The following is a 13,701-nucleotide window of genomic DNA, read 5'->3' as shown; positions in this document are numbered from 1 at the left end:
ATTTGTGCCACTAGTTTATTTTCTTCAGACACACAGAGTTTTGTGAACCATTTGCTATTATGAAATATTTTTGTAAACTGTTTACCCACCATCCAGATTATTATTGGAGGCTCATTATTATTGGAGGCTTCTAACGTGCCTTGTAAAAGTAGGCTGCGAAGCTGGATTCATAAAATACATATAAACCACCTACTTATTAACTAATACAGTCATAATTTTATCATAAGAATACATTTGTGACGTTTTGTGCTTATTTTAGTGGTTGGGATTGTACACTCGCTAGTGAATAATTGGACATCATTTGAAAGAATTTCATATAATACCTCTGAAGAGGTGAAAGGAAAGAACCTTTAGCTTCCATTTTCTTTCTCTGTCTTGGTTAAAAATCCTAGAAATGTTTTTGAATACCTGCCAGATATCTCCCCTCTCTTATTGAGGAGTGAGGGGGAAATTTTACATTTGCAAGCATAATCAAAAGGCAATTGTGTGGTCCTTCTATAAAAAAGCAACTTCCAATTGATGCTTGTTAAATATAAAACATTGCAGTGTGTTTTGATTATATATTAAAATATTGATTTACAAAAGCATTCAGGGGAAACTGAGTAGCTTCAGGATCAAAATTCCAAATACAATCAATACTGATATAATCCAGGTTACTACATTTCATGACTGCACCTATGTTCAAAGACATTGCTTCAGTTCATTTCCCTGTGGACAGGTGTCCACATTACAGAAGCCACATTTGGCACTTGGAAATTAGGAGTAAAATGGTTTTTGAAAGTTAAACCAGCCTGTTACTTTGGAGGTATTATTTTCAGATAAGGGTTGGGTTGGTGATAGGAGATTGGAGACAGGCTAGGTTTTAAGTGCCATAGCCAGAGCAATATCTTTTCCATGGATAGGAAGTTGTTGGGGTTTTTTTCCTTCTGTGTTTCTCAATCCGCCACCTTTCATTTCTTATACTCTGTTTTAGAAGATGGAAGTACCATTTATCCAAAGATCAGAAGTGAAAATGTTTTCCATTTCTAGAACAGTTTGCCATGACTGGTTACAATACATTGTGTTGTAATAGACTATTACCTCTTAAGAAAAAAGGTAGAAATATATGACCGCTCTAAATTTTGATGATGAGCATTACTACTTGACCACTCCAAAACAGCAGTAAGTAAAATCCTCTGTTCTCTAATATACATATAGTTCCAAAAGTGATGGATTGAACTGTAGGTTTCCCATTAGAAAATGATATTTTGGTTTACAACATAAGGCAGCTATAATATGTAGAAATGTCATGGAGCATATTTCAGTATAGTACATAACTTGAAAGGAACAGCTGCTTTAATAGAGCTGAATAGTCAGTGTATTTGTATCACTGCAGATGATTTAGCATATTTTTCTTCAGCATATTGAATAATAGTTTCCAGTATGTTGTGGCCTGGCTTAAAAATGGTTCTAGGGAAACTACTATAGTGTTTTCATGGTAAGGGAAATTCACTCTCAAAGAGTTAAGGGGAAATTCCACATGTGTGCAAGCATAATAAAAATGGCAATTGTGTGGTCCTTCAAGTGGTAGTTGCCTTTTTTATAGATGCTTGTTAAATATGAAACATTTTAATGTGCTTTGATTATATATTTTTAAAAAATTGGTTTACAAAAGCATTCATGGAAAACTCAGCAGGAGAGAAACACATTTGTGCCATTTAGGAAAGTTTTGAATGGTTGTACGCATGGTAGATTAAGAACTTTTTACAACAAATGTAAGTCAGAGGTTAAAGCAACTGCACTGTGTATGCATGTCTGTGAATAAAATATATTTCTGTACTCCTTTCTTGTGCCTTCCCAATGTCTCTTGCCGAATGAACTTTAAAATGCAGCTGAGTTTAGTTTGGGGGGGAGGAGGGGTTACAGACTTCGTGTCATGGATTTTTATTTTGGAAAAGATCAAAAACTTCTTTCTCAAGTATCTTATTGACATACTACAGGTTAGTGCTGGTTAGTTGCCTATAATGCTTTTTTTAATTGCTACAACTAAATTTTAATACATTAATTGGAAATAATGAGAATTTTTTACTATCTAGACAGCTTTCTTTCTAGTCAGACTGGTTCCTGGGTTTGTTGGCAGCAGAGTTATTTGATTTAAGAATATTTAGATGGAGCAGAAAATGCAACAGTTGAACTCAGTTTGCTTTCTGAAGAGGAGGGGGAATATGTTGCAGGTAGTACCCTGACCTTTAAATACTAAGACCATTACAATGCAATATGGAAATTATTAATGTGGAGTAGAAAATTTCAAGTCATCAACTTGCTGGACATGGCTCATTATTTTTTAAAAAGAGATTATATTAATCACAGATGTCCAAGTTCCAGGGTTGGTAAAGCTAGGAATAGAGAGAGTATTCCAGTTTCCCCTTAACTTCAGGAATTCATGTGGTCACTGGAGGTCATCTTATCTCTTAGCTTGAGAGGGTCAGAATCCATCCTTTTTCTTTAGCCTTGTTTAAAAGTTCATGAACTGTCTGTGACTCTCTGACCTCATCAACAGAGAAATGAGATTTTTTTTTCAAGATAGCGGAGAAGTGGAATTTAATTGACTTTCTTTTGTGTTTGAGTAGTCTAACAAAAAAGTGCAGTCATTCATAATTCAGAAAAGAAAAAAAACCTGAAAGTTTACTAACTTCCAGTGTAGTCTGTATTTGAACTGAAAGTAAATTAAGTTTTATTAACTTATAGCAGTGATGGGCAACCTAGGCTAGTGAGTGGGCCTCATGAATGGCCCTCCTTCATCTCAGTGGGCCCGAAAATTCTCATATACAAGATGATCTCCTGGTATACTGAAGTTTTGCTGACTGCATTGCCTAGAATTTGTGGGATATGCCAATTGAACCATAGTGGAGCTTTGACTAGATGCAGAGAGAGCAGATGGCTGTGACAATCTTAGATAGATAAGTATTCCTACCTCTGTTACTTCCATTCCAATTCATCTGATGAAGTGAGTTTTAACCATGAAAGCTTATGACCTAATACGTCTGTTACTCTCTAAGGGTATGTCTACACTACAGCGCTAATTCGAACTAACGGATCCAGACTAAAAAACTAGTTTGAATTAGCGTTTTGCTAATTCGAACTAGCATGTCCACATTAAGTGGACCCTGAGCTGGAAGGATGGCTGGAAGCAGTGCCGGCAGGGCATCAGATGAGGACTTAGAGCATGGAGCTGCTGCCTCAGGCTAGCCGAGGGCTGTGCTTAAAGGGACCCGACCCCCACCCCGGACAGACAGTTCTCAGGGGTTCCCTGCTTGCAAAGCAGTCCTGGCTTGGAGTGCCCTGAGTGCCCACACTGGGCACATCACAGTACTCGGCCATCAGACCGGCTGCACTTGCCGCAGGCTGCCATCTGGGGAAAAGGGGCAATTGGGGGGCTGCAGGAGAGCTTCCAGCCCCAGAAGCCCACAGAGCCAGCCCAGTCCTCCCCATCGGGGGCTCGTACCCCATTCCTCCCTCACCTCCTTCCACTTACCCTTCCCTAACCCCCCTTCCTGATGTACAAAATAAAGAAAACGTGTGGTCAAAAATAGAATCTCTCTTTATTGAACAAAACTCGGGGAGACTGGGAAAAGGAGGTGGGAGAGGGGAAGAGAGAGGGTGGGAGAGGGGAGGGCAACTAAAATGATCAGAGGTTTGGAACAGGTCCCATATGAAGAGAGTCTAAAGAGACTGGGACTTTTCAGTTTAGAAAAGAGGAGACTGAGGGGGGATAGGATAGAAGTCTATAAAACCATGAGTGGGGTGGAGAGGGTGCATCAAGAAAAGTTCTTCATTAGTTCCCATAATAGGACTAGAGGACAGCAAAGGAAAGGAATGGGTAGCAGGCTTCAAAGTAGTAACAGAAAGTTGTTCTTCACAAAGCAAAGAGTCAACCTGTGGAACTCCTTGCTGCAGGAGGCTGTGAAGGCTAGAACTGGAACAGAGTTTAAAGAGAAGTGAGATAAAGTGATGGAGGTTGGGTCCATGGAGTGGTATAAGCCAGGGGGTAGGAGTGGTGTCCCTGCCCAAAGTTTGTGGAAAGCTGGAGAGGGATGGCACGAGACAAATGGCTTGGTCACTGTCTTCGGTCCATCCCCTCCAGGGTTCCTAGGGTTGGCTGCTGTCGGCAGACAGGCTACTGGGCTAGATGGCCCTTTGGTCTGACCCAGTACGGCCATTGTAAGCTCAGGGTCGGGGGTCTCAGTGGACCACCTTGATTTTCATGCACACCTGCTCCTGGGTGGCCAGGCTGGCAGCTCTCCTGCCCTAGACGGCCACTTTCCTGTGCCTAGTGCGGAGGTCGTGGACGAGGTCCACGATGTCCGCAGTAGCCCAGGCGGGTGCCCGCCTCTTGCGGTCCCGGGCAAGCTCCCGGGAGCCGCCAGCCTGGTCCTGGGAAGAGGGGCAGGGCTGGGGGGCATCGGGTGGCTGGCTCGAGCCGTGCCAGGTGCAGGGTCTGCTAGCTGGGTGCTGGCAGGCTTGCACCTGGCACGGGCACCGTAGCCAGCCCGTGCCCCTTTAAGGGGTCCAGGGCCGGAAGGGGGGCAATAGAGTTTCCCTGGTGTTCGCCAGAGTGGCCACCAGGGAAAGCTGGGGAGGGCTAGCCTCCCACTAGTTTGAATTAAGGGGCTATACACCCCTTAATTCGAACTAGTAAGTTCGAACTAGGCTTAGTCCTTATACAATGAGGTTTGCCTAGTTCGAACTAAGCGCTCCGCTAGTTCGAATTAAGTTCGAACTAGCGGAGCGCTAGTGTAGCGCCTATCAAAGTTAATTCGAACTAACGTCTGTTAGTTCGAATTAACTTTGTAGTGTAGACATACCCTAAAATGTCACAGGACTCCTTGTTGTTCTTTGCAGATACAGACTAACATGGCTACCCCTCTGAGATAGTCAGTGTTGTGTGCAGTCGACACACAGCTCACTTCACGTGACCTTGGTTTATGTTCATATCACTTTACTAATACTGGTACGAAAAAAACCCCATGTGGTCTGAAGCTCTGCGTAGTTGGATCATTATGACTTGAATATGTAGGAATCTGTGTCCAAATTCAAGGATCTGGAATCCTAAGACTCCAGATAAGAGTTTTCCTTCCTAGTTGAGGAGGGGAAGTGTGTGGCTTGTGCCTCCCTGGAAACAGCCCTGGACACTGCTGATTCAGTGGCCAGATCGATGGCTGTAGTGGCAGCAAAGCACAGGAGCATTTGCTTGCAGTTCTCAGGGCCCTCGTCATGCAGTTTAACAAACTATGCAGGGTCTCCCATTTGAGGGATCTTTGTTCTTTTCAGAGCAAATGGGCACTAGCTTGCATGGTCTCTCGGACTCAGAGGCAGTATTGAAATCTGTGGGACTTTATGTATCAGCAGGGCCAGGGATATGATATAGGCTGCAGCAAATGGACCATTACTTTTCTCAACCAGCCAGACAAGAGTAGTGGAGGAGAAAGAGCAAGAGATTCAGATGTAGACCCCCAGCATCCGTCTCCCCGGCAAGTCCTGCTCAGTCTGGCCTCAACACACAGGGTCTTCAAAACTTTTCCTTTGATGTGATACTTGAGGTCAATAATGCAATCCCCTCTGCATTGGATCCAGCTGTCCTCTTGTTCTCCAAAACCTTTACTGCATCTGAGGTGCCTGGACTCAGATGACTTCAGACCACCATATTCTCAGCACAGTAGAACTGGGTCATGTCATCCCATTTCTATTCACCACTCTCACTGTCCCTATTTAGAACTCCTTCTTATGAGCATCTTTGAAACAACAGTTCCACTCCTTCCTTTGGGTGGGTGCTATGGAAGTGGTTCTTTTTAACATGAGCTGTAAAGGCTCTTGTTCCCATTATTTCCTAATTTCACAAGCCAAAGGGGTCTCAGACCCACTTTAGATCTGTGTTGTTTCAACGGGTATCTCGAACTTTAAAGGTTCTGCATGGTCTCTTTAGCTTACATCATTCCTTGCTAGATTCCAGGGACTAGTGTGCTGCCCTCAACATAAGGGACACCTATTGCCACTTATTTTTTCTGGCCACAAAAGGTGCCTAAGATTGAAATGAATACAATTTACCATCAGTTCCCAGTTCTTCCATTTGGCTTGTCCCTCCTGCAGCAAGTTTTCCAATGTTACCAAATGCATGGCAGTGGTAGCAGCCTTTCTCGGGGGGGGGGGGGGGGGGGCGGAAGGGATCAGTGTATTTCCATACCTCAATGACTGGCTAGTCAAGGGCCAATCTAGAGCTGAAGTGGAAGCCAACATCCATCTTTATTGACTATCAGCGCATTGAGTTTTCCATTGAATGGGCAGAAGTCCAGCCTTATCCTGGTCCAGAGGATGGAGTTTAGTGTTGTACTTGATTACAACTTCTGGATGACTGGTTTCACTCAGATTCATAATAATGTGTCAATTCGTGTTCAGGCAAGTCTATCAAGTCCCATCCATCCATGATTGCTGGTGCCCTCTGAGCACCTTCCTGTGCTGTTCAGACCTGGGTTTTTCATGTGGCACAAGACTTGATGCGTCTCCTGGCATCCTTCTCACCTCTGAGGCAGGATGCCACATCCATGCTGCAGGCACCTTCTCAACTGCCAGAGCAATCCAAAGGAAAGCTGGTGAGGATGAGACAATGGTCATTTTCTCCCCGATGTTCCAGGGACCGTAGTAGGTCTGCTGCCTCTGTGAGATCTGCTTCAAACGAGCAGCCTCTCCATGGTCATAGTATTCCGAGACCAGGACTCACATGTCATGATAGAGTGGAAACAAGAGATCTTCATTCTGGCACCAGAGGAAGTCCCAGTCTACCCAGTGGTGATGGCAGAACCCTGCATAGTGACCCTTTTGGACCCTCTAGGCTTTCCACCAGGGCCAAGGCAGAATCCAAGGGTCATGCTTCAGGAGCATCCATGGCTTTGGCGACCTTCATCCCTCCATGCACTGTGGAGCATTGGTTGCAAATGATAGCCCCGGCACCAAAAGTGGCACCAGCCCAGACCCTGTCAGCACCAGAGCAGGTTGTGGCCACATCTTTGCTCCCCAACACTGGCATTAACAATGGCATCTGCCCCAGCGCGGGCACTGATGTCAGATCTACCACTAGCAAAGACACTGATGGTGAACTCTTGACAACCAGGTGCATAGTCGCCATCTGTGTTGGCCACCAATCAGATCATCTTCTGTCAGCATCGGTAATCCATACACTAGCCATGCTGTCTGGATCAGGGGATCCCATGGGTGGATATGGGAGAAAAGTCTTCTTCCTTTATAGCTTCCTCCTCTCATTTGCCAGAAGAGGCCTTATTAAAGTCGAGTGGCCCCTTGCCCTAGAGAACTCCCAAGTACTGCAACAGCTTTTACATCAGGTTGCCCAGAAGTTGGGTATCCAGGTGGAGGAAGTGGATGACAAAGCCAACCCAATGGATAACATACTAGCCCTCTTAAGACTGTTCATGATTTCATTGCCACTTATCAAAACCGCAAAGACATCAAAAAAACCTGTGCCAAACCGGCTTTTTTGCAACTCACAGCTAAACACAATGAGCACCAATCCTTTGTCTCTTCCAAGGAGTATGAATATCTATATTCTCATCCACAGCTGGACTCTTTGGTCCTAGTTCCCTTGGGGGCCTACACGGCTCAGCCTATGTTCCTTGGTGGTGCCAGAGCAGTCCAATCTCTGGGGCCCTGCAGAGGCCCTGGTGTCCTGACCCAGCCTTTCTCCTAGGGCAGGGTAGCCATGCCTTCCTCCTTGGGAGCTTGGGCAGAGTGTCTGGCTTGCTCTGCTGCTGGGCTCCATCTGAGTTCTCAGCTCCTGTTTTCATACGTCTGCCCCTCCTTTTTGCTTTCTGTGGGTGGAGCTGGGTTGCTCTGGCACTACCCACCAAAGCGTCCTAGGGAGTGTTTCCCCTTCCAGGTCAGCAGAAGGCCAAGCTGACTCGCTACAGTCTTCAACAATACCCACCACCACAGCAAGAAACTGCTTCAAGCTTTTCAACCACATGTTTGCATGTACATACTTGATGTGACATGCCAGGCTGAAACTTAGGCCACTGCAATCATGGCTGTCATCAGTCTATCACTCAGCCAGGGATGGCTTGGACAAGATGGTAACCCTTCTCGAGTGGTTAGACCTCAGCAGGTCATTTCAGTGCCATGATCCCTTCAGCAGTCTCTTTGCTCAGACATTGTGAACTCAATGTTGCACCACTGGCGCTTCCCCCCCAATGGACCCTATTCGTCATGAAATACAGTAGAAAGTGCCAGCATTTCTTTTCCTTCCAGAACCATAGCCTGGGATCCGCCAGGGGTGTGTTCATCCTCTCATGGAGAAGTCGTCTACTATACGCTTTCCTGCCCATACCACTTGTACACAAAGTCCCTCCTAAAGATCAGTAGGGAATGGGCACAGGTCATATTGGTTGTGCAGCTTGGATTTGTCCGGAAGAGATGTGTACTAATGCTGACATGTCCATAGAGATCCTGATCATCCTACTACTCTTCCCAGACCTTCTGATGCAGGCCTAAGGGTGCCTTTGACGTCGAGATCTGGAGTCGCTGCACCTTACAGTGTGGAAGCTCCATGGCTGAATCTAGCTGAACTTTCATGCCCGAACCAGGTCAGACAAGTCTTCTTTGAGAGCAGGAAACCCTTCATGGGAGCCATGTGCCTTGCGTAGTGGAAAAGATTCTCCATCTAGTCTGTGTAGCATGGTTCATCTCCAGCATTAGCTCTTATACTTTTTATCTTGGGCTATCTTTTCAACCTTTAAACTGCAGGGTCTGTCGATGTCCTCCATAAGGGTCCATCTTACGGCCTTATCTGCTTTCCAACCAGGTACACAACTTTGCTCAGTGCTTACCAACCCCTGGTTAGCTCATTTCTAAAGGGCTTGGGCATTCTCCACCCTCAGGCTCGCCAACCAGTCACCATACCCTTCTGGGACCTTAACTTGGTTCTCTCCAAACAGATGGGTCCACCATACAAACCACTGGCCACTTGCTCCCTGCTTTACCTCTCCTACAAGGTGGTTTTCCTGTTGTAGTTAATTCTGTAAGGAGGCTATGGTAAACTTAGGGCCCTCATGTTCGAGCCCCATCATACAGTCTACTATAAGGAGAGGTGCAACTCTATCCACATCGAGCCTTTCTTCTCAAGGTGGTTTCTCATTTTCACATGAGCCAGGATATCTTCCTTCCAGTGTTTTACCCCAAACCACACACTAGCTTTAGAAAACCATCTCCACTCCCTCAACGTGCATAGAGTGCTGACCCTTTATATTGATAGGTCAAAGCTATTCAGAAATTTGTCCCAAATATTCATGGTGGTGGATGACAGAAGAAAAGGCCACCCTCTATCATCTCCATGCATCTAATCATGAGTAGTGTTCTGTATCTACAAATGCCACCACCACTCACTGCATACTGTACCAGAGCTCAGGCTTCTTCTGCAGTGCTCCTCGCTTAGATTCCTATCAGGAGATCTGTAGAACTGCAAGCTGGTCTTCAATGCACACTATGCAATTACGCATTAGGCTAGAGATGACGCAGCATTTGGGCAGGTCAATCAGAGCAGAATTCCATCCCCAGCTCCTGAACCATAGGCTAGTGAGTCACCTGATTGGAATGCACTTGAAGAAGCACTCGAAGGAAAACAGTTACTCACCTTCCATAACCGTTGTCTTCAAGATATGTTCATGTATCTTTCAATTCCCACCCTCCTTCCCCTCTGTCAGAATAGCCAGCAAGAAGGAACTGAGGAAGGAGGGAGTCGGCAGAGCCCTATATTGGGTGCATTGATGGTGCCTCTCCAGGGCTATCCTGCAGCTAGCTCTTACAGGAAAACCTTTGTTACTGTGCATGTGCGCGCACACACCCCTACCTGACTGGAATGGACATAACACATCCCAAAGAACCCATTTTTTCTATGCAAACAGGCATGGATGTACACACTCTTTTCCCTGTATCAGGAAGCAGCCTCCTTGTGGCAGTTCTGCATCACTCATAACATCAATCAGAATCAATTAGCAGACCTCAGCACGTCTTTCTCCTCTCACCATGAGTGGTTTCTCTGTCCAGACATCTTGAAGGACATCTGCCAATGGTTCTTACAGATCTGTTTGCCATAAGTTCTGCTCCCTGCAAGATCACAGTTCAGGGTCCCTAACAGACATGTTCTTGTTGTCAGGGAAGGAGAAGGAGACTTCAGGTAAACCCTAGTTAAATATCTGTCTCCTTCCCCTCCAATCCCTCCTTCACCCTCCTAAATAGATAAATAAATCAGTTTGTCACAGAAGTAAACAGAACATTTGTAATGCCTGTGCGCACTGGGACCTTCTGTATATGTTCATATGACTACTTGTAGCTGAGCTTTTAAAAAAATAATACATTTTAAGATAATTTCCTTTTGCCCTTTTAAAAAAAGTTACTGAATTTGTGCACGTTACAAAATACATAAATTTAGAGTACAGTAAGTAATACTCAGTAATAAAGAAGAAGACAGGACTGTTGGGTAGGACAGTGACTTATAAATGTTTGTCAGCAAATGAGTGGTCATTTTTAGTGCAGTGCTCTATGACCATGACATCAGTGTTGAGAGCCAATATATTCTTAATTGACATAATTATTTTTGATGTTCAAGTGTTCACATTTTAAAGGACCCCTAGACTTGACTAGATTTGATGAATCCAGGGATCTGTTCCACAGTTGCTAATGCCACATTATCAGTGTAGATATTTTGTTTGTGCTGCATTTCTAGTCTCTTTGTTACCTGAAAGATATCATTGGAGTTGTTACCTACTATAGTGTAAATGAAGACTTTTTTGGTACATTTTTTCATGTATATTTCATAATTTTCCATCAGTATTTAAATTCTTTCTTTCTCTTGATTTTGAATTGTTTCATTGTTAATATTTTGTCTCTAAAATACTGTTCACATTTTCCCCTCAGACTCTCTTTCAGTCTCCAGTAACGATGCCAGTCCTCCTGCCTCAGTAACATCACTTCAGCCCCATATGATTGGTGCACAGAGCTCTCCAGGCCCCAAACGCCCTGGCAACACCCTAAGAAAATGGCTTACCAGTCCAGTGAGGCGCCTTAGCAGTGGGAAGGCAGATGGGCATGTCAAGAAATTAGCACATAAGCATAAGAAGAGTAGAGAAGTCCGCAAAAGTGCTGATACTGGCTCTCAGAAGGATTCAGATGATAGTGCTGCTACTCCACAAGATGAAACGATTGAAGAGGTTAGTGTTCAGGCAACTTTCTTATGGTTTGTAAATGCTAGACGTGAGTCAAGTGCTCAGTTTTGGGTGGTGAGTGATCTAGCAAGATAGTACAATATAAGCTGTTGTACTATCTGTTTGTTTTACTTAACCAAATCAAATTTGTACAAAAATCAAGTCATCTCAGTAAGGTCTCTTGAAACGTTCCCTCTAATTTTTTTTTCCGTTTGTGTATGGAATAAATTGTGTTGTGTTCTGTAATTTATCAGGTGGTCTGAGGCACCGCTGTGAGGGTCAATTCATGGTGAATTGCTTAGAATCAGGGCTACTTACAGCCCAAGACTGGGGTCCTTCTCTATAAGGTACCAGACCAGTCACACAGAGCCCTTCAGCTGCCATTCTGGCCAACCAGAAGTTATACAAGCCATCCCCTCAGACACTCCAGCTTTACCTGTGCCACAGTAAGCACCACACTTTACACTGGGCCAGTCCTTTAGAATCTAAAATCTAAAGGTTTATTATTATAAGAAAGAAAAGGTTGAGAATAGAATTGTTAAAGAAATCACATTACATACATCAATCACCATGTTCTTGATGCAGGCTTTTAGCAGAGGTATAATAAACTTCTAGCTTAAAAGTCTCTGGAGTGCATCCTTTGTTAGGATGGGTCAACCAATCCTCCTTGTCTCTCCGTCCTTAGCAAAGGTGCTTCTGGAATGGAGGGCAGGAGTGAAGACCAAGATGGAGAAATCCCCAAGATACTTTTATAACTTTGCTCGTGTGGCGGGAAATCCTTTGCTCTCCTGAGTGATGGTACCTCTCAAAATGGAGCTGATCACATGATCACTATGTCCTTTCTAGGCATGGATCCACCGGGTACCCAGATATGTCCTTAGGCAAGGGGGTCTTTGTGTGTTCCTCAGGTATCAGTTGGCAACCCTTAAGAGCCATTGTCCATACAGCACTCCCTGGGCCACTACACATCATAATAGGTGGGTGACACCTGCCGCTGTCTCCCAGACACACAACATGTAAAATATCAGTACAGAGCCCATCTTCATAGCTTTACACACACAAATCATACAAGTATATGAGTAGCATTGATAGAATCAACGTAGCACAAGCTTTCATTAGACACCTCACATAGCCCACTTTGCACTGAATTTGGGGCAAACACATGACAGTGGGTGCAACAATGATTTGAATGTTTCTATTACAACACAATAATGTGACATGCTCTGATGCAAGTGCAGGTATGTATTCTCAATAGAAATACATGCTGCAGGTTGTGGGTACTGTGGGCTCTCTGCTAACTAGTTGGGCAGCATTTGAAACCCTCTTGGGTGGCAGCCCAAAGCACTCTGCTTTCAGGGCGTCTCTTGTGGGTGTGTGTCAGTTTTACACAGCCATCAAGCCCATGTGTGCCTGGACTGTCATTTTCTGCTTAAGAAGAATCCCCGTACTGGAATACAAAGGTTTATGCAATTCAGTGTTAAGAGTATTAACAGAGTTGTGTGAGGAGAGCCCTCTAGTTGAAGAACAGAAAAAGGGAGGCAGGAAATCAGTTTTTAACCTCATTTCCTTCCTCATCCACCAATAGAAAAAACTGACTTTCAGACATATACTAATGTCATCTGAGTAATGTACTGATAATAGGCTATTTCATGCTTCCTTTTTCTCCCTTCCCACAGGACCAGGAGGATGGATAGGGAAGTGTTAACAACTCCTGTAAACCCAGCAATTCTTGCATTTCTGCCTTTAGAAATAATGCATCTCTCATTAGTGCAGTTGTGGGCAATAATTTTTGAAGGGGAGCCACTTTACAAATTTCAGAAGTGTCTATGGGCCGTCCTGGAAGGGGCAGGGCCTCGGGCAGACGGTCATATTTGAATGACCTTCACATGTTTTAGCCCCCTTCTTAAGTACTACTCCTTCAGAAACAGCTGTGCCACAGATTGTATTAAGAGCTGTTATAGAAAAGCCCAAAGGGGGGGAAGAAAAATGGTATGTGTCACTAATGTAACATTTTCCAGAGAATACTTGATCATTTTCGTTTTGTAGAGCACACGTCACTTTTTTGAAAAGGCATAAGGCACTGAAAATCAATACTTAGTCCTGCCATGAGTGCAGGAGACTAAACTAAATGACTTTGAGGCCCCTTTCAGGCCTGTGATCCATGAAATAGTATCTAAGTCCCTGTTTTTCCTCCCACACACACTAAGCCTATTCAGTTAGGTTTTATGAGTTACAAAAGATTCCCACATTTAACTATAAAAAGATATTTTTATCAAAACCATTTGTAAAGAGATACGTTATTAGGCTACTTCTTGAAGGAAACTGCTAAAATTTCCAATGATTAACTTTTTGAAACTCCATGAAACACAGGAGCACTTCAGAACACACATTATTTTTTTATTAGAATATTTATGTAATGAAATGAATGTGATATTCATGTGGTTTATTAATTCATTTA

The 13,701-nt window shown here is 44.1% G+C and overlaps 1 protein-coding gene across 2 annotated transcripts in view; it reads left to right on the top strand.

Moving 5' to 3' along the window:
* TRIO (trio Rho guanine nucleotide exchange factor) overlaps window positions 1–13,701 on the top strand; it is a 414,034-nt gene that overhangs the window by 345,996 nt on the left and 54,337 nt on the right. For both annotated transcript variants that reach the window (XM_006117079.5, XM_075921462.2), the window contains exon 35: window positions 10,957–11,249. In XM_006117079.5, the coding sequence (XP_006117141.2) occupies window positions 10,957–11,249 (293 nt within the window). The remainder of the gene's footprint in view (window positions 1–10,956; window positions 11,250–13,701) is intronic.

Source organism: Pelodiscus sinensis, chromosome 2 (genome assembly GCF_052426305.1).
Source record: "Pelodiscus sinensis isolate ZL-2025 chromosome 2, ASM5242630v1, whole genome shotgun sequence".
Classification (NCBI taxonomy): Eukaryota; Metazoa; Chordata; order Testudines; family Trionychidae; genus Pelodiscus; species Pelodiscus sinensis.
This window is presented reverse-complemented; position numbering and strand designations above follow the sequence as displayed.